The sequence below is a fragment of the Heterodontus francisci genome, chromosome 6, assembly GCF_036365525.1.
Source record: "Heterodontus francisci isolate sHetFra1 chromosome 6, sHetFra1.hap1, whole genome shotgun sequence".
Taxonomy (NCBI): Eukaryota; Metazoa; Chordata; class Chondrichthyes; order Heterodontiformes; family Heterodontidae; genus Heterodontus; species Heterodontus francisci.
The window spans coordinates 115,431,616-115,449,050 of record NC_090376.1 but is presented as its reverse complement, the minus strand read 5'-3'; the positions used below and the strand labels follow the sequence as shown (position 1 = coordinate 115,449,050).

The following is a 17,435-nucleotide window of genomic DNA, read 5'->3' as shown; positions in this document are numbered from 1 at the left end:
ATTCTGAGGACATGAAAAGCACTATATAAATGCAAGTTCTTTCTCTTTCTTTAAAGCTTGGCTGAGGTTCAAACAGGATGCCAAGATGGTGAACATTCTGATTCAGCTTAGACTATGGCCGTGGAGGAAGATGGAGCAGTAATTGTAAGAGGGTAGACATCTCAGCACTAAGCTGTAGGGAGTTGTGACTTGATTCTGAACAACATGGAGGCAGTCAAGAGATCGATAAATGGTGGCGAGGTGGAGCTAAGTGTTATCAGCACATATCTGTCAATGTGCCTTGGATTATGTTAACGATGGTAACATACAGATAAGGAACAGAAGGGAGTCAAGGCTAGTTCTTTGGAGGAGGCTGGGAGAGAATAGTGCAGGGATGGGAAGAGAGGTGCACTGACTGAATTCAGAAATGTAGTAATGGAATTATGAAAGGCAGTGCCAAGCAGTTCATGCTGAGCTGGAAAAATTCATGTCTTCATGTCAGACAGGCCATTGGACAGTACAGCAAAAGTATTGAAGTTAAGGCTATGGCAGAAGAGAATTGGGTCCCTCACCATCAATATGGAAGGTGATCTCATGCTTGCCGATCATGCTCTTAAGAGGTAACATGTAAATGAAAGGTGATGTAGTCGTAATGTCACTGACTAATAATCCAGAGGCCTAGGCTAATGCCCTGGGGATGTATGTTCAAATCCCACCATGTCAGCTGGTAGAATTTAAATTCAATCCATTAATAAATTCAATAAATTAATAAAAATCTGGAATTGAAAGATAATCTCAATAATGGTGCCATGAAACTACCACTGAATGTCATAAAAACTCATCTGGTTCATTAATGTCCTTTAGGGAAGGAAATCTGCTGTCTTTACCTGGACTGGAGATGCCCACACCCCATGAATGAAGTAAAAAAGAGGGTGACTACATGAAGCCAGTGGTATGGCAGATTTGCCCATGATTGCATGGGAAGACTCAGTTGGTTCAAGTAGGATGAGACCTTGACAGGGAGATGCCATGGAGGTGCAACACAGAGACGAGACAGTGAAGGGAAATGAATTAAAAGCCATGGAGAGCTCAAGGAGGATAAGGAAGGATAGCTTGTTGTGATCTCAGTCATTAGTGGCTTTGACCAGACAGTCTTAGTGCTGTGAATCGGACAGAAACAAGACTGAAGCACTGCAACCACTGGTATTAGAATAATATCACTTTGCCAAACCCCAGGGTATGAATTCTATATACAAATACTTACTCTTTTGGGGAGACTTCTTTGCTGATCGGTATTTTCTTATAATAAAGAAAGCCGAGAATGCCGAGCATAATTAAGAGGACCACAATTATGATGAATAATACTATATATTGACGTGGCTGATGCTCACCTGCAATTAAATAAATTTAATAAGTTCTGTCATATGAATACAACAATAACATAGCACCATTAACATAGAAAAATGTCCTAGGTGCAATCAGACAAATATGGATGCTGAACAAAAGGAGGTTAAAAGCTTGGTCAGAGGGTGTTTTAAGCAGGGTCTTTAAGGAGGAAAGGGAGACAGATAATTGGAGGGGTTCTTTATTGACTTCCATGATGTGTTTTACTCTGACACAGCTGTTGCGCAGTGGACTAACTAGGTAGAACTTCAAAATTACAAAAAAAAAAATTGAGGCTGTTTCTAAATTTTAAAAAGAGCAATGGGCTGTTCCAGTACTTTTGCATAAGGACACATGTGAAATACAAGGGATAGCTATAGCCTAACTTACCAGATGGAAGGTAAAATTAGGTGGGTTGTAAAATGGATTTCCACCATCCCAGCCATTTTAAAAAATTTTTTTTTATTTCGAGATACAGCACTGAAACAGGCCCTTCGGCCCACCAAGTCTGTGCTGACCATCAACCACCCATTTATACTAATCCTACACTAATTCCATATTCCTACCACATCCCCACCTGTCCCTATATTTCCCTACCACCTTCCTATACTAGGGGCAATTTATAATGGCCAATTTACCTATCAACCTGCAAGTCTTTGGCTGTGGGAGGAAACCAGAGCATCCGGAGGAAACCCACGCAGACACAGGGAGAACTTGCAAACTCCACACAGGCAGTGGCAAGAACTGAACCTGGGTCGCTGGAGCTGTGAGGCTGCGGTGCGAACCACTGCGCCACTGTGCCGCCCTCCACTGTGCCGCCTTAACCAGTGAGTTAAACTAACATTATCCCAACAGTGTATATTGACTTGTAGATGGTGTTGAGAGAGATCCATTTCATGTGGCCTCAAAAAATGCCTATGGACAAGCAGAAATTTTAAATGCCCCCAAGATCCTAACTCACCCTACTTCTGTATCTACCTCCTGCCTCAAATCCCTCCAGTCTGGGCCATCGGCAGGTTTTGCAACCCTCTCTTTCTCTGTTTCAGTATGAATAACAGAACAGAATTTCAGCTGTCTCTTACTTAGCTTGTGGAACTCCCTCCCTAAAACCCCTCCCTCTTTGCTCCTTCCGTATCCACTGTTAAAAGTTCCAATGAAACTCAACATAAGCTCAAGAAACAGCACCTCATCTTTTGATTAGGCACTCTGCAGCCTTCCAGACTCAACAATGAGATCAATAATTTTGGACTGTAACCTCTGCCCCGTCCGTTTCCTTTCTCTTTGCAGGCTTTGGTTTCACTCTTGTTTTCGCTTTTGGACAGCAGCCTTTCATCATTCTGCCATTTATCTCTCCTCTAGACACATCTTTTGTTTTTTTACTTGTCCCATTACCACTCCCTTTCCCACAAACAATTTTGTAATGTTGTCTCTTCTTGCTTCTACTCTATCACCTTACTTTTGTTGTTTTTCCTACCTTCCCTCTTTTCACTTGCTTAAAACCTGTTACATTTCTAACTTTTCCAGTTCTGATGAAAGTCATCGACCTGAAATATTAATCTTCTTTCTCTCCACAGATGCTGCCTGACCTGCTGAATATTTCCAGCATTTTCTGCTTTATATTAGAAAAATCATTTAGTACAGCTGCTGATTAAAATTATTGATCAGTCTATCAAACAGCTGCAGATTGTTAACAGCTAATACAATATGGTTGATCAAACGTGGGGCGGGAGGAGCAAGCCAGGTGGGGTGTAGGCTGGGAGGGAGACGTCAGTTTGAGACCTGGGACATTTTAACTCCCAGGCCTTATTCAAATACTGCAGCACTGCCTCCTGTCCAAAACTGGGTTGGGAGTCCAAGGACCCAAGGGAAGCGTCCCTCGCTTGAAGTTGGTGCCACAAACGACGTGGCCCTTGGAGAAGAGAGGCAAGTGTGGGCTCCTCCTGGCTTACGTGGAATCTGCAGGAAAGGTTAACTTAAATACTTACTGGCTTATTCTGGCCCCTCCATTGGCTGTTGCCAGGTCATGGTGGGGATTTTGGTCCCATGAGGCATAGGCTTAATCTTCTGAAACCCAGCAGCCTGGTCCCATCACAGCCCCACTGGCAAATTGTCTGGTTCTATTCTTGAATTTGTCAATGGCAGCACCATTAAATTTCTGCTGACATTATTATTGGTCCCTGATTGCACCCAGCAAAATAAACTGCTATTTTAAAACAGATGCCCAACACTCAACAATATCGTCTTTTCAAAGTTTCATTCCATTATCATTGCAGCTTGCAGCTACAACTTTAACTTAACATCTTCAAATTTAGGAACTTAGGAATTAGGACATACAATGAGAGTGGAGGAATGTCAAAGTCCATCACCAAGAGTGCCTCAGTAGCACCACTACTAACTGAGCTGGCCAAATCCTGAAGGGAATAATTGCCAGTCTGGGCTTGTGGCAGCTAAGAACATAAGAAATAGGAACAGGACTAGGCCATTCGGCCCCTTGAGCCTGCTCCACCATTCAATATAAACGTGGCTGATCTCCTGCTCACTCCCCATATCCCTCAATTACCTGAGAGATCAAAAATCTATCCATCTCAGTCATGAATATACTCAATGATGGAGCATCCATACCCTCTGAAGTATAGAATTCCAAAGATTCACAACCTGAGAGAAGAAATTGCTCATTATCTCAGTCCTAAATAATCGGCCCAAGACTGTGTGCCCATGTTGTACATTCCCCAGACAGGGGGAACAACCTCTCAGTGCCTACTCTGTCAAGCCCCTTCAGAATCTTGTATGTGTCAATGAGATCACCTCTCATTCTTCTAAACTCCAGAGAGTATAGGCCCAATTTATTCAGCCTCTCATTCAGATGCACTGCAGTGACTCACCAAGTTTTCTTCCATAACACTTCCTCTTAGATGGACAAGGTGCATGGGAAGACAACCACCTTCAAGTTCCCCTCCAAGTCACACAACATCCTGACTTGGAAATATTTCACCGTTCTTTCATTGTCGTTGGGTCAAAATCCTCGAACTCCCTACCTAACAGCACTGTGGAAGTACCTAAACCACACAGACTGCAGTGATTCAAGTAGGCGGCTCCCCACCACCTTCGCAAGGCCAATTAGGGATGGGCATTAAATGCTGGCCTTGCCAGTAATGCCCCCATCCTGTGAATGAATTAACAAAACATCTTGAACCTGTTCTGCCATTCACTTAAATCATGGCTGATCTGAATGCTTACTCCAGGTACCTGCGTTTGACCCATATCCCTTAAAAAATTGCCTATTAAAAATCTATTCATCTTTTTTTTGAAATTTTAATTGACCTAGCCTCAATAGCCACTCAGAGAGATTTCAAGGTTTCCACTACCCTATTTGTGTGAAGAAGTACTGACTGACATCACCCTTATATGATTTCCCCCCTCCTTTGAGCCACAGAGTCATTTACAGCACAAAAGGATTCCATTCTTCTGGGCTCCCTCACCAGAGGAAATAGTTTCTTTCTACCTATCCTATCCGTTAATCATATTAAACTCCGCAATTAGATCACCTCATAATCTTCCCCTCCAAGAAACACACAGTCCTGACTTGGAACTATATCGCCATTCCTTCACTGTCGCTGGTTCAAAATCCTGGAATTCCCTCCCTAACTGCACCAGATGGATTGCAATGGTTCAAGAAGGTGGCTCGGCACCATCTTCTAAAGGGCAATTAGGGATTAGCGACAAATGCTGGTCTTGCCAGCGACGCCCACATCCCATGAAATAATAAAAAAAATTGTGTGGAAAATGTGGATCTTGCTGCCTCTTGGACTAGCTGAAGCAAAGAGCACTGATGCATTTATGCAGAGGCTTAATTATATACAGGAGGGAGCAGGGAACAGACAGATACGGGGTAGTATGGTATAAGTGTGCTCAGAGCGATCGAGCCTGAGAGAGAACAGTGCCGGAGACTCACAGTTAAAAGGGGCAGCAGGTAGTCAGTGGGTAAGTCAAGATTGATTGAGCTGGAGAGAGAACAGTTCCAGAAACCCACAGTTAAAAGCGGTGGCGGGGAGTCAGTGGGAGTCAGAGTGAGTGAGTTCGAAAGACAAGAGAAGAAAAATCAAAGTGTGACATCACAGGAAAGCAGCTAAGTGACTGGTTGGTGAGTATTTCCCTTTTCTCTCTCTAAACTGGGCATTCATTTAAAGTAGAAGCCAGGAAATTCAAAATTTCAGTCAGGGTAAGTATAACATTAAGGGAATTAATAACGAGTATGAGCGCAGAGCAGGTCTAGAGGCATTAATTAAAATTAATAGTTTAAAAATAGTACTAACTAGATTCTAAAAGAGAGAATAGAGATGTTATGTTAGATCATGGATGGGCAGCTGAGACTTGTTGCTTGCAATTCCTGTGCTCTGTGGGAACTTCAGGTCACTTCAATGTGTCTTGGATAACCATGTGTGCAGGACGTGTCTCCAGCTGCTTGAACTAGAGCTCAGGATTTCCGAACTTGAGGGGCAGCTGGAGTCACTGCGGAGCAGCAGGGAGGATGAGAGTTACCTGGATTGTACATTCCAGGAGGTGGTCACTCCACAGGCAGTGACTGTTCAGGATAGTAGATGGGTGGCCATCGGAAGAATAGGAAGAAGCAGGAAGTACAGGAATCTTCAGGGTATGTGCCACTCTCAAACTCGGCATTAGAGAATGCTGGGAGAGACAACACCTTGAAGGAGTGCAGTCCAGATCATGGCACCAATGGGGCAAGGGACTGCACAGGAAGGAACAGCAAGAGTAAAAGTTCAGTCATTATAGGAGATTCCATAGTTCAGGGCACAGACAGATGTTTCTGTAACCGTCATCATGAGTCCTGCCTGGTGTGCTGCCTCCCTGGTGCCAGGGTAAAGGGCATCAGAGAGAGTCATCGGGTCCGTCACGGCATAGAGGTGGCCATTTGGTCCATCAAGTCTATGCCTGCTCTCAGTGGAGCTATCCAGTCAGTCCCACGCCCCCAATCAATCCTCATAGCCCTGCAAGTTTATTTCCTTCAAGTGCACTTGCAATTTCCTTTTGAAATCATTGATTGTTGCCGCTTCCACCACCCTCATGGGCAGTGAGTTCCAGGTTATTATCACTCGCTGCATAAAAAAGCTCTTCCTCACATTTCTCTTGCATCTCTTGCCCAAAACCTTCAATCTATGTCCCCTAGTCCCTATTCCATCAGTTTTTCCTTGTCTAACTTATCTAAGCCTTTCATAATCATTTATACCTCGGCCAATTCTCCCCTCACTCTCCTTTGTTTCAGGGAGAACAACCTCAGATTTTCCAAACTAACCTTGTAACTAAAATCCCCCATCCCTGGAAGCATTTTGGTAAACCTCCTCTCACCCTTTCAAGGACACTCACATCTTTCCCAGATTGTGGTGACCAGAACATACCAGAACATTAATCTGTTGGGGCCCAACTATAGCTTTGTAAAAGTTCAGCATAACTTTACTGATTTTGTAATCTATGCCTCTATTTATGAAGCCCAAGATCCCATATGTTTTGTTAACTACTCTCCCAATATGTCCTGCCGCCTTCAAAGATCAATGCACGTGCACCCCCAGGTCCTTCTGTTCCTGCACACTCTTTAGAAGTGCGCCATTAAGTCTATATTGCCTCACCCTATCCCTTCTCCTCCTATAGCATGTACATTTGTTGCTGTACAGTCCCTTGTCCATTGGTGCCATGGTTTGGACTCCACTCCTTCAGGGTAATGTCACTCCCAATAGTCTCCAATGCTGAGTACCTGTTTGAGAGTGGCACGCACCCCAAAGACTCCTGCACCTCCTGCCTCTTCCTAGTGTTCCGCCCACCTGGTATCCTAAGCTATCACTGTGAGGTGACCACCACCTGGAAGGTACGATCCAGGAAACTCTCCTGCTCTCTGATGTTCTGCAGTGATTCCAGCTGCCTCCCATGCTCGGAAATCCTGAGCTCAAGCTCAAGCAGCTGGAGGCACTTCCTACACATGTGGTCCCCCAAGACATGTGGACTGTCCTGGAGTTTCCACATGGCACAGGTTTGAGTTAATTAAGGAGAGCCAGCATGGATTTGTAGAAGTCAGACTGTGCATGACTAAACTAATTACATTTTTTGATGAAATAACAGGACATTGATAGGCTAGCAGAATAGGCAGTCAAGTGGCAGATGTAATTTAATAAAGTGTGAGGTGATGCATTTTGGCAGAAGGGATAGGGAGAGGCAATATAGCCTTAACAGCACAGTTCTAAAGAATGTGCAGGGACAGAAGAATCTTGGGGTTCATGTGCACAGATCCTTGAAGGTGGCAGGACATATTGAGAAAGTAGTTGGTGGTGCATATGAGAGTTTAGGCTGCTTAAATAGAGGTATTGGGCTGGATTTTTCCTCTGCGGGCAGTAAACAGATGTTGGGACTTTTTCCAGATCCTGAACCTACCCCCTCGGGGGGGGGGAAACAGTCACCCTTTCAGATTTTCATTGAGGCGCCCCACCCCCCGCCCCCCATTATTACCATGGAGACAGGTTCTCTGTCCAATTCAGGGTGGCAGTGGGCTCTCAAAGCTGGAGGGCCAATTAGACGCCTTCCAGCTTGAGAGTACTAGCAGGCTGCAGCTGAGGGGAAATAACTGAGCAGATGCTTCAACAAGGAGGCACCCTCTCACCAACTTTTTAAAAACTTTGAATAAAGAACAGATTCAGCAGGCAGACCACCATTGTTGGCAGGGGTTGGGGGTGGTGAGGATGGGGGCTGGTGGGGGGAATCCCACCAGAGGGTGGCTTCTAGCTGTACCCGCAACCTGACATGCAGAGAGGGCCTGTACTCCTGCCTGGAGTGCTGACCCCATCCCTGGCCTGCCGCTGAGTGCCTGCATCCAGGCAGGTAACTGTCCACGTCACATCGGGAAACTCTAGTCCGACTGGCAACTCCTAGTCGGCCTCCTTTAACTCTACTTAACAAAGCCATTATTGAGCCAAAGTGGCTACCCGCCTTGAAAATGGCTAGCGCTGGGAATGGGATCAGCCCACTGAGTTCAAAAGCAGGGTAATTATGTTGAACCTTCTTTAAAAAGCTCTGCTTGGGCTACAATGGGAGTATTGCATCTATTTCTGGTGTCATGCAGGCTCCCCACCTGCCAAGAATGAGGCACACATTATTTCGCCACATGAACATTAAAAATTAAAATTGTTGATGGGAAGAAAAGAAGGCCTATCACAAGGAATTGCCAGGCCACTCGCCGGAAAGACCTTTTTTGCATACTGGCAGCCAGTGTTGGAACAAAGGAACTAGTCCCTGCTTCCCCAATACACAGAAGACCTGGTCAGACCAGTTTAGTCACATGATTAACTGGCTGTTGTTTTTTTTAATTTGAACTTGCCACAGAAAGCTCTTTGCCCCTGGACTGAGAACATCTCTCTCCTTTCTGCTCCCATCTCATTCTCACTGAACTGAAGACCCATTGAAGACACATGAACCCCAAGAGAGAAAAGTCTCCTGCAATGAGCAAGGTTTAAGAAGAATACTGGGCCCCAACGAAAAGCAAGAATTACCTACAAAAGGACTACAGTGAGCTCGAAGCACAGTAACATGAAACACTTCTGATATTGCCTCATACCTCACTACTTTATTTTTTCTTCTGCTCTTTTCTGTCTCTATTTGCATGTGCGTATCGTGCATGCGTGCTAGCGCGGGGTGCGGCTTGTATCCATAGGCGTTAACCAAATTAGTGTTTATGTTTAAGATTTAATAAATTTCACTTTTCTTCTTTAAACCTAAGAAAGCCTGTTTATGCTCATTTTTTTGCCTTATAATTGAAAAGTGGTTAACAAGGATTCACCAAGGGAGAACTCAAAACACAGTGTGTTAAAAATTAAACCCTGCTACAATAAGACCAGGTGAAGACAGTAAAAGACCCCTAGACACCTTTCTCACCTGGTCGTAACACTGGTCACCACACTTTAGGAAGGATGTGACGGTCCTTGAGAAGGTGCAGAGGAGATTTACCAGAATGGTTCCAGGGATGAGGGATTTTAGTTACATGGTTAGGTTGGAGAAACTGGGGTTGTCTTCCTCAGACCAAAGGATGTGCAAGATAATGACAGGTTTAGATAAGGTAGACAAAGAAAAGCTGTTCCCATTAGCTGATGGCATAAGGACAGATTTAGGATTTTGAGCAAGAGATGCAGGGGTATGTGAGGAAGAACTTTTTTATGCAGCAAGTGATAATAACCTGTAACTCGCTGCCTATAAGTGTGGTGTAAGCAGAGATGATTAATCATTTTAAAAGGAAATTTGATTTGCACTCGAGGGAAATAAACTTGCAGGGCTACAGGGATAGAGCGAGGAATGGGACTGACGGGATTGCTGTGCAGAGAGCAGGCATGGACTGGACAGAACGAATGACCTCCTTTTGTGCTGTAATGACTCTATGACTACATAGGATTACATACATAGGATACACAGCACAGAAACAGGCCATTCTGCCCAACCAGTTCATGCTGGCGTTTATGCTCCACTCAGACCTCCTCCCATCTTTCCTCATCTAAATCTATCATCGTAACCCTATATTCCCTTCTCCTTCATACGCTTGTTTAGCTTCCCCTTAAATGCTCCAACATATATCACTTCAGTCATTCCTTGTGGTAACAAGTTCTACATTCTCACTAATCTTTGGATAAAGAAGTTTCTTCTGAATTCCCTACTGGATTTCTTGGTGGCTATCTTATATTGATGGCCTCTAGTTATGCTTTTCCCCACATGTGAAAGCATTCCCTCTGTATCCAATCTATGAAAACCTTTTATAATTTATAAGACCTCTTATTTGGCCACTCCTTCACCCTCTTTTTTCAAGAGGAAAGAAACCCAGCCTGTTCATTCTTCCCTGACAGGTATACCCACATATTTCTGGCATCATCCTTGTAAATCCTCTCTGCACCCTCTCCCGTGCCTCTATATCCTTTTCATAAAATGGCACTCAGAACTGCACACAGCACTCTTAAGTGTGGTCTGACTAAGGTTTGATACAGGTTTAGCATAACCTGCCTATTTTCAATTCTATCACTCTAGAAATAAAGCCTGCTGCTTAGTTTTTTTTTATGGCCTCGCTCACCTGTGGCACAATTTCTAGTGATCAGTGTATTTGTACTCTGAGATTCCTTTGTTCCTCTACCTCACCCAGACTTGCACCTTCCAAGGAATAAGTGACATACCTCTCTATTCTTCCCAACAAAATGCACTACCTCATATTCATGTGTGAGGAGCTTCATTTGCCAGGTATTTGTCATTTCTACAAGTTTACATCTGTCCTTCTGTAATTTTTTGCTGTCCTCTTCAGTATTGACTATTGGTGTTATCCGCAAATTTAGAAGTTGTGTTTTTGATTCGGAAGTCCAAATAGTTAATGTAAATTGTGAACAGCACTGATCCTTGTGGAACACCATTTCCTACCTCCTGCCACTCTGAATAACTGCTCTTTACTCCCACCATTTGCTTTCTGTCTTGAAGCCAGCTAGTTGTCACTAGGCGAGTAACCCAGAGCTTCCCCCTACAGCTTCCAACCTCATAGTCCCTCATAGTCTCCTTCCCAAAATCCACAAACAGGACTGTCCTGATAGACCCATCATTTCAGCCTGTTCCTGCCTCACTAACATTTCTTCCTATCTTGACTCTATCTTTTCTTCCCTGGTCTAGTCTCTTCCTATCTACATCCACGACTCTTCTGATGCCCTACATCATTTTGACAATTTCCAGTTTCCTGGCCCTAACCGCCTCCTCTTCAATATGGACGTCCAATCTCTCTACACCTCCATCCCCCACCAACATGGTTTGAGGGCTCTCTGCTTCTTCCTTGAACAGAGGCCAACCAGTCCCCATCCACCACTACTCTCCTCCACCTGGCTGAACTTGTTCTCACATTGAACAACTTCTCCTTCAACTGCACTCACTTCCTTTAAGTAAAAGGTGTTGCTATGGGTACCCACATGGGTCGTAGTTATGAATGTCTTTTTGTGGGGTATGTCGAACATTCCTTGTTCCAGTCCTACTCAGGATCCCCCCCACAATTCTTTTTCCAGTATATTGATGACTGTATCTGTGCCGTTTCCTGCTCCCGCCCCGAACTGGAAAACTTCATCAACTTTACTTCCAATTTCCACCTTTCTCTCACCTTTTCATGGTCTATCTCCAACACTTCCCTTCCCTTCCTTGACTTCTCTGTCTCCATCTCTGGGGATAGACTATCCAATAATATTCATTATAAGCCCAACGACTCCCACAGCTACCTCGATTACATTTCCTCACACCCTGTTTCCTGTAAAGACACCATCCCATTCTCCCAGTTTTTCCATCTCCACGCATCTGTTCTGATGATGCAACCTTCCACAACAGTGCTTCTGACATGTCTTCCTTTTATCTCAACCGAGGACTCCCCTCCACTGTGGTTGACAGGGTGCTCAACCGTGTCCGACCAATTCCCCGCACTTCTGCCCTCACCCCTTCCCCTCCCTCCCAGAAAGGTGGCAGGGTTCCCCATGTCCTCACTTTCCACCCCATCAGTCTCCACATCCAGAGGAACATCCTCTGCTATTTCCGCCACTTCTAGCGTGATGCCACCACCAAACACATCTTCCCTTTCCCTCCCGTCAGCATTCAAAAGGGATTGTTCCCTCCGCGACACCCTCGTCCACTCCTTCATCACCTCCGACATCTCGTACCCTTCCCACGGCACCTTCTCCTGCAATCGCAGGAGGTGTAATACCTGGCCTTTCACCTCCTCTCTCCTCACTATCCAAGGCCCCAAACACTCCTTCCAAGTGAAGCATAAATTTACTTGTACTTCCTTCAATTTAATATACTGTATTCGCTGCTCACAATGCGCTCGTCTCTACATTGGGGAGACCAAATGCAGATTGGGTGACCGCTTTGCGGAACACTTCCGCTCAGTCCGCAGGCATGACCCCGAGCTTCTGGTTGCTTGACATTTCAACACCCCTCCCTGCTCTCATGCCCACATTTCTGTCCTTAGCCTGCTGCAGTGTTCTAGTGAACATCAACACAAGTTCGAGATGCAGCATCTGATCTTTTGATTAGGCACTCTCCAGCCTCGTGGACTCAACCTTGAGTTCAACAATTTCAGAGCATGACTGGCCCTTTTTAAAAATATTTTTCTATTTTTTTTAACCATGTGCCTGTTTATTTCATGTGGACAGAGTTGCTCATTACTCTGCCATTAACACTCTCTCTGGACTAATGGTTTGCCTTTCACCACAAGCATTAACACACTCTTTGCCTTGCTCCCATAACAACTTTGTTATTTAATCTCTCCTTCCCTCTTATCACAAACCTTTACTTTTGTTCTCTTCCCCACCAAACCACCCCCTCCCACCCCTTCACTTGCTTAAAACCTAATTATTTTCTAACCTTTGCCAGTTCTGATGAAATGTCACAGTCCTGAAATGTTAACTCTGCTTCTCTCTCTACAGGTGCTGCCTGGCCTGCTGAGTATTTCCAGCACTTTCTGTTTTTATTATAGTCACCCAGAGCCCTAGGCTAATGTTCTGGGGACATGGATTCAAATCCCACCATGGCAGATGGTGGAATTTGAAGCCAATTTTAATAAATCTGAAATTTAAAAAAGCCATGTCTAGTGGTGACCATGAAACCATTTAGATTGTTGTAAAAATCCATCTGGTGCACTAACGTCCGTTGGCGAAAGAAATCTGCTGTCCTTACCTGGTCTGGCCTACAGCAATGTGATTGACTCGGAAATGCCCTCTGAAGTGGCCTAGCAAGCCACTCAGTTGTATCAAATCGGACTTCAGTGGTTCAAGAAGGCAGTTCACCACCACCTTCTCAAGGGCAATTAGGGATAGGCAATAAATGCTGGCCTGTCCAGTGATGCCAACATCCCCGAATGAATAAAACAAGCAATCCATTCTGACACTTGTCCCCTGACTCAGCATTCTATGACCTTACTTATTACGCTATTAGAGGGCACCTTATCTTTTGAGAATCCAGATAAATTACATCTATGCATTACCATTGTCTATCTTTTTCTTATCTCCTCAAAAAATTCAATAATGCTGGTCAAGCAAGATTTTCTCTTTTGAAATCCATATTGACTATTCAGTATTATATTTTTCTTTTTAAGTTTTTTTTTGTAAGAATTCCTTAATTTTTCCTCCCACCGATGTTAAGCTAACTGGGCATGTTCTGTCCCCCCTTTTAAATATAGAAATGTTAGCTATCAACCAGTCCTCTGTCACTACACCTTTTTCCAGCAAATTATTAAAAATGTGTAGGAATGCCGCTGCTATCTCTTCCCTAGATTATTTTAAAATGTGTGAATGCAATCCATCCGATTTAGGTGTTTTATCCTTTTTGAATTTGATTAGTTTTTTCGATACATCCTTTTTTTATTTTAAATGCATTTACTTTATTACTCATCTCACCATTCAATGTCATGTCTCCCTGTTCTATCTGCCTGGTAGCGAGATAATTATTTAATATTTCTGACATCTCTCTGTCATTACCTGTGGTATTATCCTGTCTATACCTTAATGGTCTTATTCCCATCCCAGCCTTTTTTTTTAATTGATGCTATTTTGTTTTATGTTCCTTGATAATTTAATTTCATAGTTTCTCTTTGCCTTCCTAGTTGCTTTTTTAACTTCTCTCCTAATCTCTTCGTATTCTCCCTTATCATGCACTCCTCTGCTGTCTATGTACTTATTGTATGCCTCTTTCCTAACCCTCAATTGTTCTGTTACGGCCTTATTCATCCATGGAGTCTCAGGAGTGTTTAGTTTGTTCTTTCCTTTCAGCAGAATATATTTGTCCTGCACTCTGTTGAACACCATTTTAAATGTTTCCCATTGTTGTTCCACATTGTTATTTGCCAATATTGTTGCCCATTATACCTTCCCAAGTTCTATTCTCAGCCCCTGAATATCAGCCTTTCTTCAGTCGATGAACCTGGTTTTCATCATATTTATGTCCTTCTCGCAGAGTCATAGAGTTATAAAGGCACAGAAGGAGGTGATTCTTTATTATCATTTTAAAGCATATTATATTACCTAAATGGTAGAAGAAGTATAAATGAGTACAGCCGTGGAGTATATGCCAGTTGGGTCAAGTGAGCTATTTCTAAGCTGTAAATTCTATGGGGGAGAAAACAACACTATTTAGACTTACGTTGATTCCCCAGGGGCAGGCAGCAGCACAGGCCAATAATCTGCAGGCTGCACAGCGTTTCACATTGACATCATTGAAGAAATGCATACGGTTGTACAGGCACGTGGCACTGCCAGCTACTGGGAAATCAATGTAGTCTGTTTACATGAATGAATTTTGCCCCTTATATTCATCATAATTTCATAATGTGAATAGATATCCTAACATATTTCTGTGAAAATATAGTTTTAACTCCAGCTTTATATATTTGTTCTCTAACTTATTCTCTACATCATTATTTTCCCACTAATAAAAATTAAAGACCCTTTAAGTGTTTTACACTGTGAATTTCATGGGCCACTATCAGCTTCTATTGATTCCTTCTGTGTATATCCAGTTTTTAAACAGACGTTCAATTTTAACAAAAATAATCTTTTTTAAACTAGTTTAAAAGTAACTACCAAACACAAGAAATTGCAACTTTGCAGTCTTATATATACTGTTATGACCAGATAAGAAAGGTGTCTCGGGTTCCCTCTCAATCTTCACCTGGTCTTCCTGTAACAGGGTTTAATTTTTAAAACAGTGTTTTTAGCTCCCACTTGATGAATCCTTGTTCACCGCTTTCCAATTATAAGGCAAAGAAACCAGCACAAACAGGTTCTCTTAGGTTTAAAGAAGAAAGGTTGAAATTTATTTAACTTAAACTCTAATTCAGTTAACACCTATGGATACATGACGCGCCCACGCTGGAATGCATACGTGATACACACATGCAGATAGCGACAGAAAAGAGCAGAAGAAAAATAAAGTGGAAAAATTTGAGGCAATCTCTGAAGAGGGTTTTTGTTACGGTTCTTCGAGTTCCTTGATTGTAAATAGATGTTGCTTTTCGTTGGGGCCCAGTATTCTTCTTAAACCTTGTTCGCCTTCGAGACTTTTCTGTCTTGGAGCTCATGTGTCTTCAGTGGATTTGGAGTCCCGTGAGAAAGAGATGGAGAGCCTGACAGGAAAGGTCTTCTTCAGTCCAGGAGCATTCTGCAGTCTCTGAGATCAAACTGTTTGTACAACTCAGAAAAAACAGGTTGCCAAGCAGGCTAATCATGTGACATCCACATCTGTTTGTGGATTCTCTGGTCTTAGCTGACCGTGGAATGTCTCTTTGTACACACAATACCTGGTGCTCAAAGTCCATTGAGGGTTAAATTGGATAAGAGAAAAAACCTTTTGTCTCCACAAGCACTGTCTGTTAATATGAAAATGTCTTTCCAGCCAAGGACCTGGGTGATTTCTTTTTTTTAAAACAAGTCCTTTCTTCACTTCAGCAATAGATTTCAAATCAATGTTCACCTAGCAAAATTAATGTGCTTCAGTCTTGGCAGGTGGGGTGGAGGCTGCATGACAATACACATACATTAACTAATATTCCTATTCTCATAAAATTCTCATTTCACTAACCATAAGTCATGCGATAGGAGAGTTCCTAGAAAGAAGTTAGAGATCCAAGGTTGTAAATTGTTGAGGTTTTGGCATCATTTTGTCAGAAAATTTGTATAATTCTTCAGTTTGAAACTTAAGTTTATAAACTTAAAAATCACTGGAGTGTAAATATCAGTTTACAAGGTACTTACTTGTATGCAAGTATAAGGAGCCGAATGCAGTCCCGACTGTGTTGCTTGCTTCGCATCTATAAAGCCCATTAAGGTCAGGAGTCAACTTAGGCAATTTAAGTTGGTCATTTTCTGTTCTAACACCTTCTGGGATTGGGCCGTTCTCTCTAATAAAAACAGTTAATTTGCAGAGTCAGTATAAAAATATTTTATAAGCTTCAATCAAATAGGGTAAGGCACTCCAATAATTGCAAGCAATTAAATACTTAGTACAACTGTGCTGTCAGCAGTAACATTTTTTTGGTGGACTTAAAGAAAGAGAAGAAAAATACTGCAGTTTTTTTTATTCATTCATGGGATGTGGGCGTCACTGGCTATGCCAGCATTTATTGCCCATCCCTTATTGCCCTTGAGAAGGTGGTGGTGAGCTGCCTTCTTGAACCGCTGCAGTCCATCTGAGGTAGGTACACCCACAGTGCTGTTAGGAAGGGAGTTCCAGGATTTTGACCCAGCGACAGTGAAGGAACAGCAATATAGTTCCAAGTCAGAATGGTGTGTGACTTAGACGGGAACTTGCAGGTGGTGATGTTCCCATGCATCTGCTGCTCGTCCTTCGAGGTGGTAGAGGTCGCGGGTTTGGAAGGTGCTGTCTAAGCAGCCTTGGTGCGTTGCTGCAGTGCATCTTGTAGATGGTACACACTGCTGCCACTGTGCATCAGTGGTGCAGGGAGTGAATGTTTGTGGATGGTGTGCCAATCAAGCGGGCTGCTTTGTTCTGGATGGTGTCGAGCTTCTTGAGTGTTTTTGGAGCTGCACCCATCCAGGCAAGTGGAGAGTATTCCATCACACTCCTGACTTGTGCCTTGTGGACAGGCTTTGGGGAGTCAGGAGGTGAGTTACTCGCCACAGGATTCCTAGCCTCTGACCTGCTTTTGTAGCCACGGTATTTATATAGCTACTCCAGTTCAGTTTCTGGTCAATGGTAGCCCCTAGGATGTTGATAGTGTGGGATTCAGCAGTGCTGGAAATCTGAAATAAAAACAGGAAGTGCTATACTCAGCAGGTCAGGTCTGTGTCCTTTCATCTGAACTGTTCTGAAATGTTAACTCTGCTTCTCTCTCCACATATGTTGCCTGATCTGCTGAGTATTTCAAGCACTTTCTGTTTTTTAATATTAAAGAAAGGCATTAATACAACTAATACAACAGTATCTGGTATTTAAATAGTGCCTTTAACATAGGAAAACATACCAAGGCACTTCACAGAGATGTGAATAGACTTTTCATGGAAAAG

General features: G+C 43.3%; 1 protein-coding gene across 8 annotated transcripts in view; it reads right to left on the bottom strand.

The window, feature by feature from the left end:
- LOC137371482 (nectin-1-like) overlaps nt 1-17,435 on the bottom strand; it is a 250,457-nt gene that overhangs the window by 120,018 nt on the left and 113,004 nt on the right. For 6 of the 8 annotated variants that reach the window (XR_010975229.1, XR_010975231.1, XR_010975230.1 and 3 more), the window contains 2 exons: nt 16,164-16,309; nt 1,244-1,370 (listed from right to left, as the gene is read on the bottom strand). Coding sequence is in view for 5 of the 8 variants with exons in the window: in XM_068034145.1 (XP_067890246.1) it covers nt 1,244-1,370; nt 16,164-16,309 (273 nt within the window). In the remaining 3 variants the exon portion in view is untranslated. Of the gene's footprint in view, nt 1-1,243; nt 1,371-15,259; nt 16,016-16,163; nt 16,310-17,435 lie in introns of those variants that run through there. The other 2 variants (XM_068034147.1, XM_068034148.1) reach the window with 2 other exon arrangements.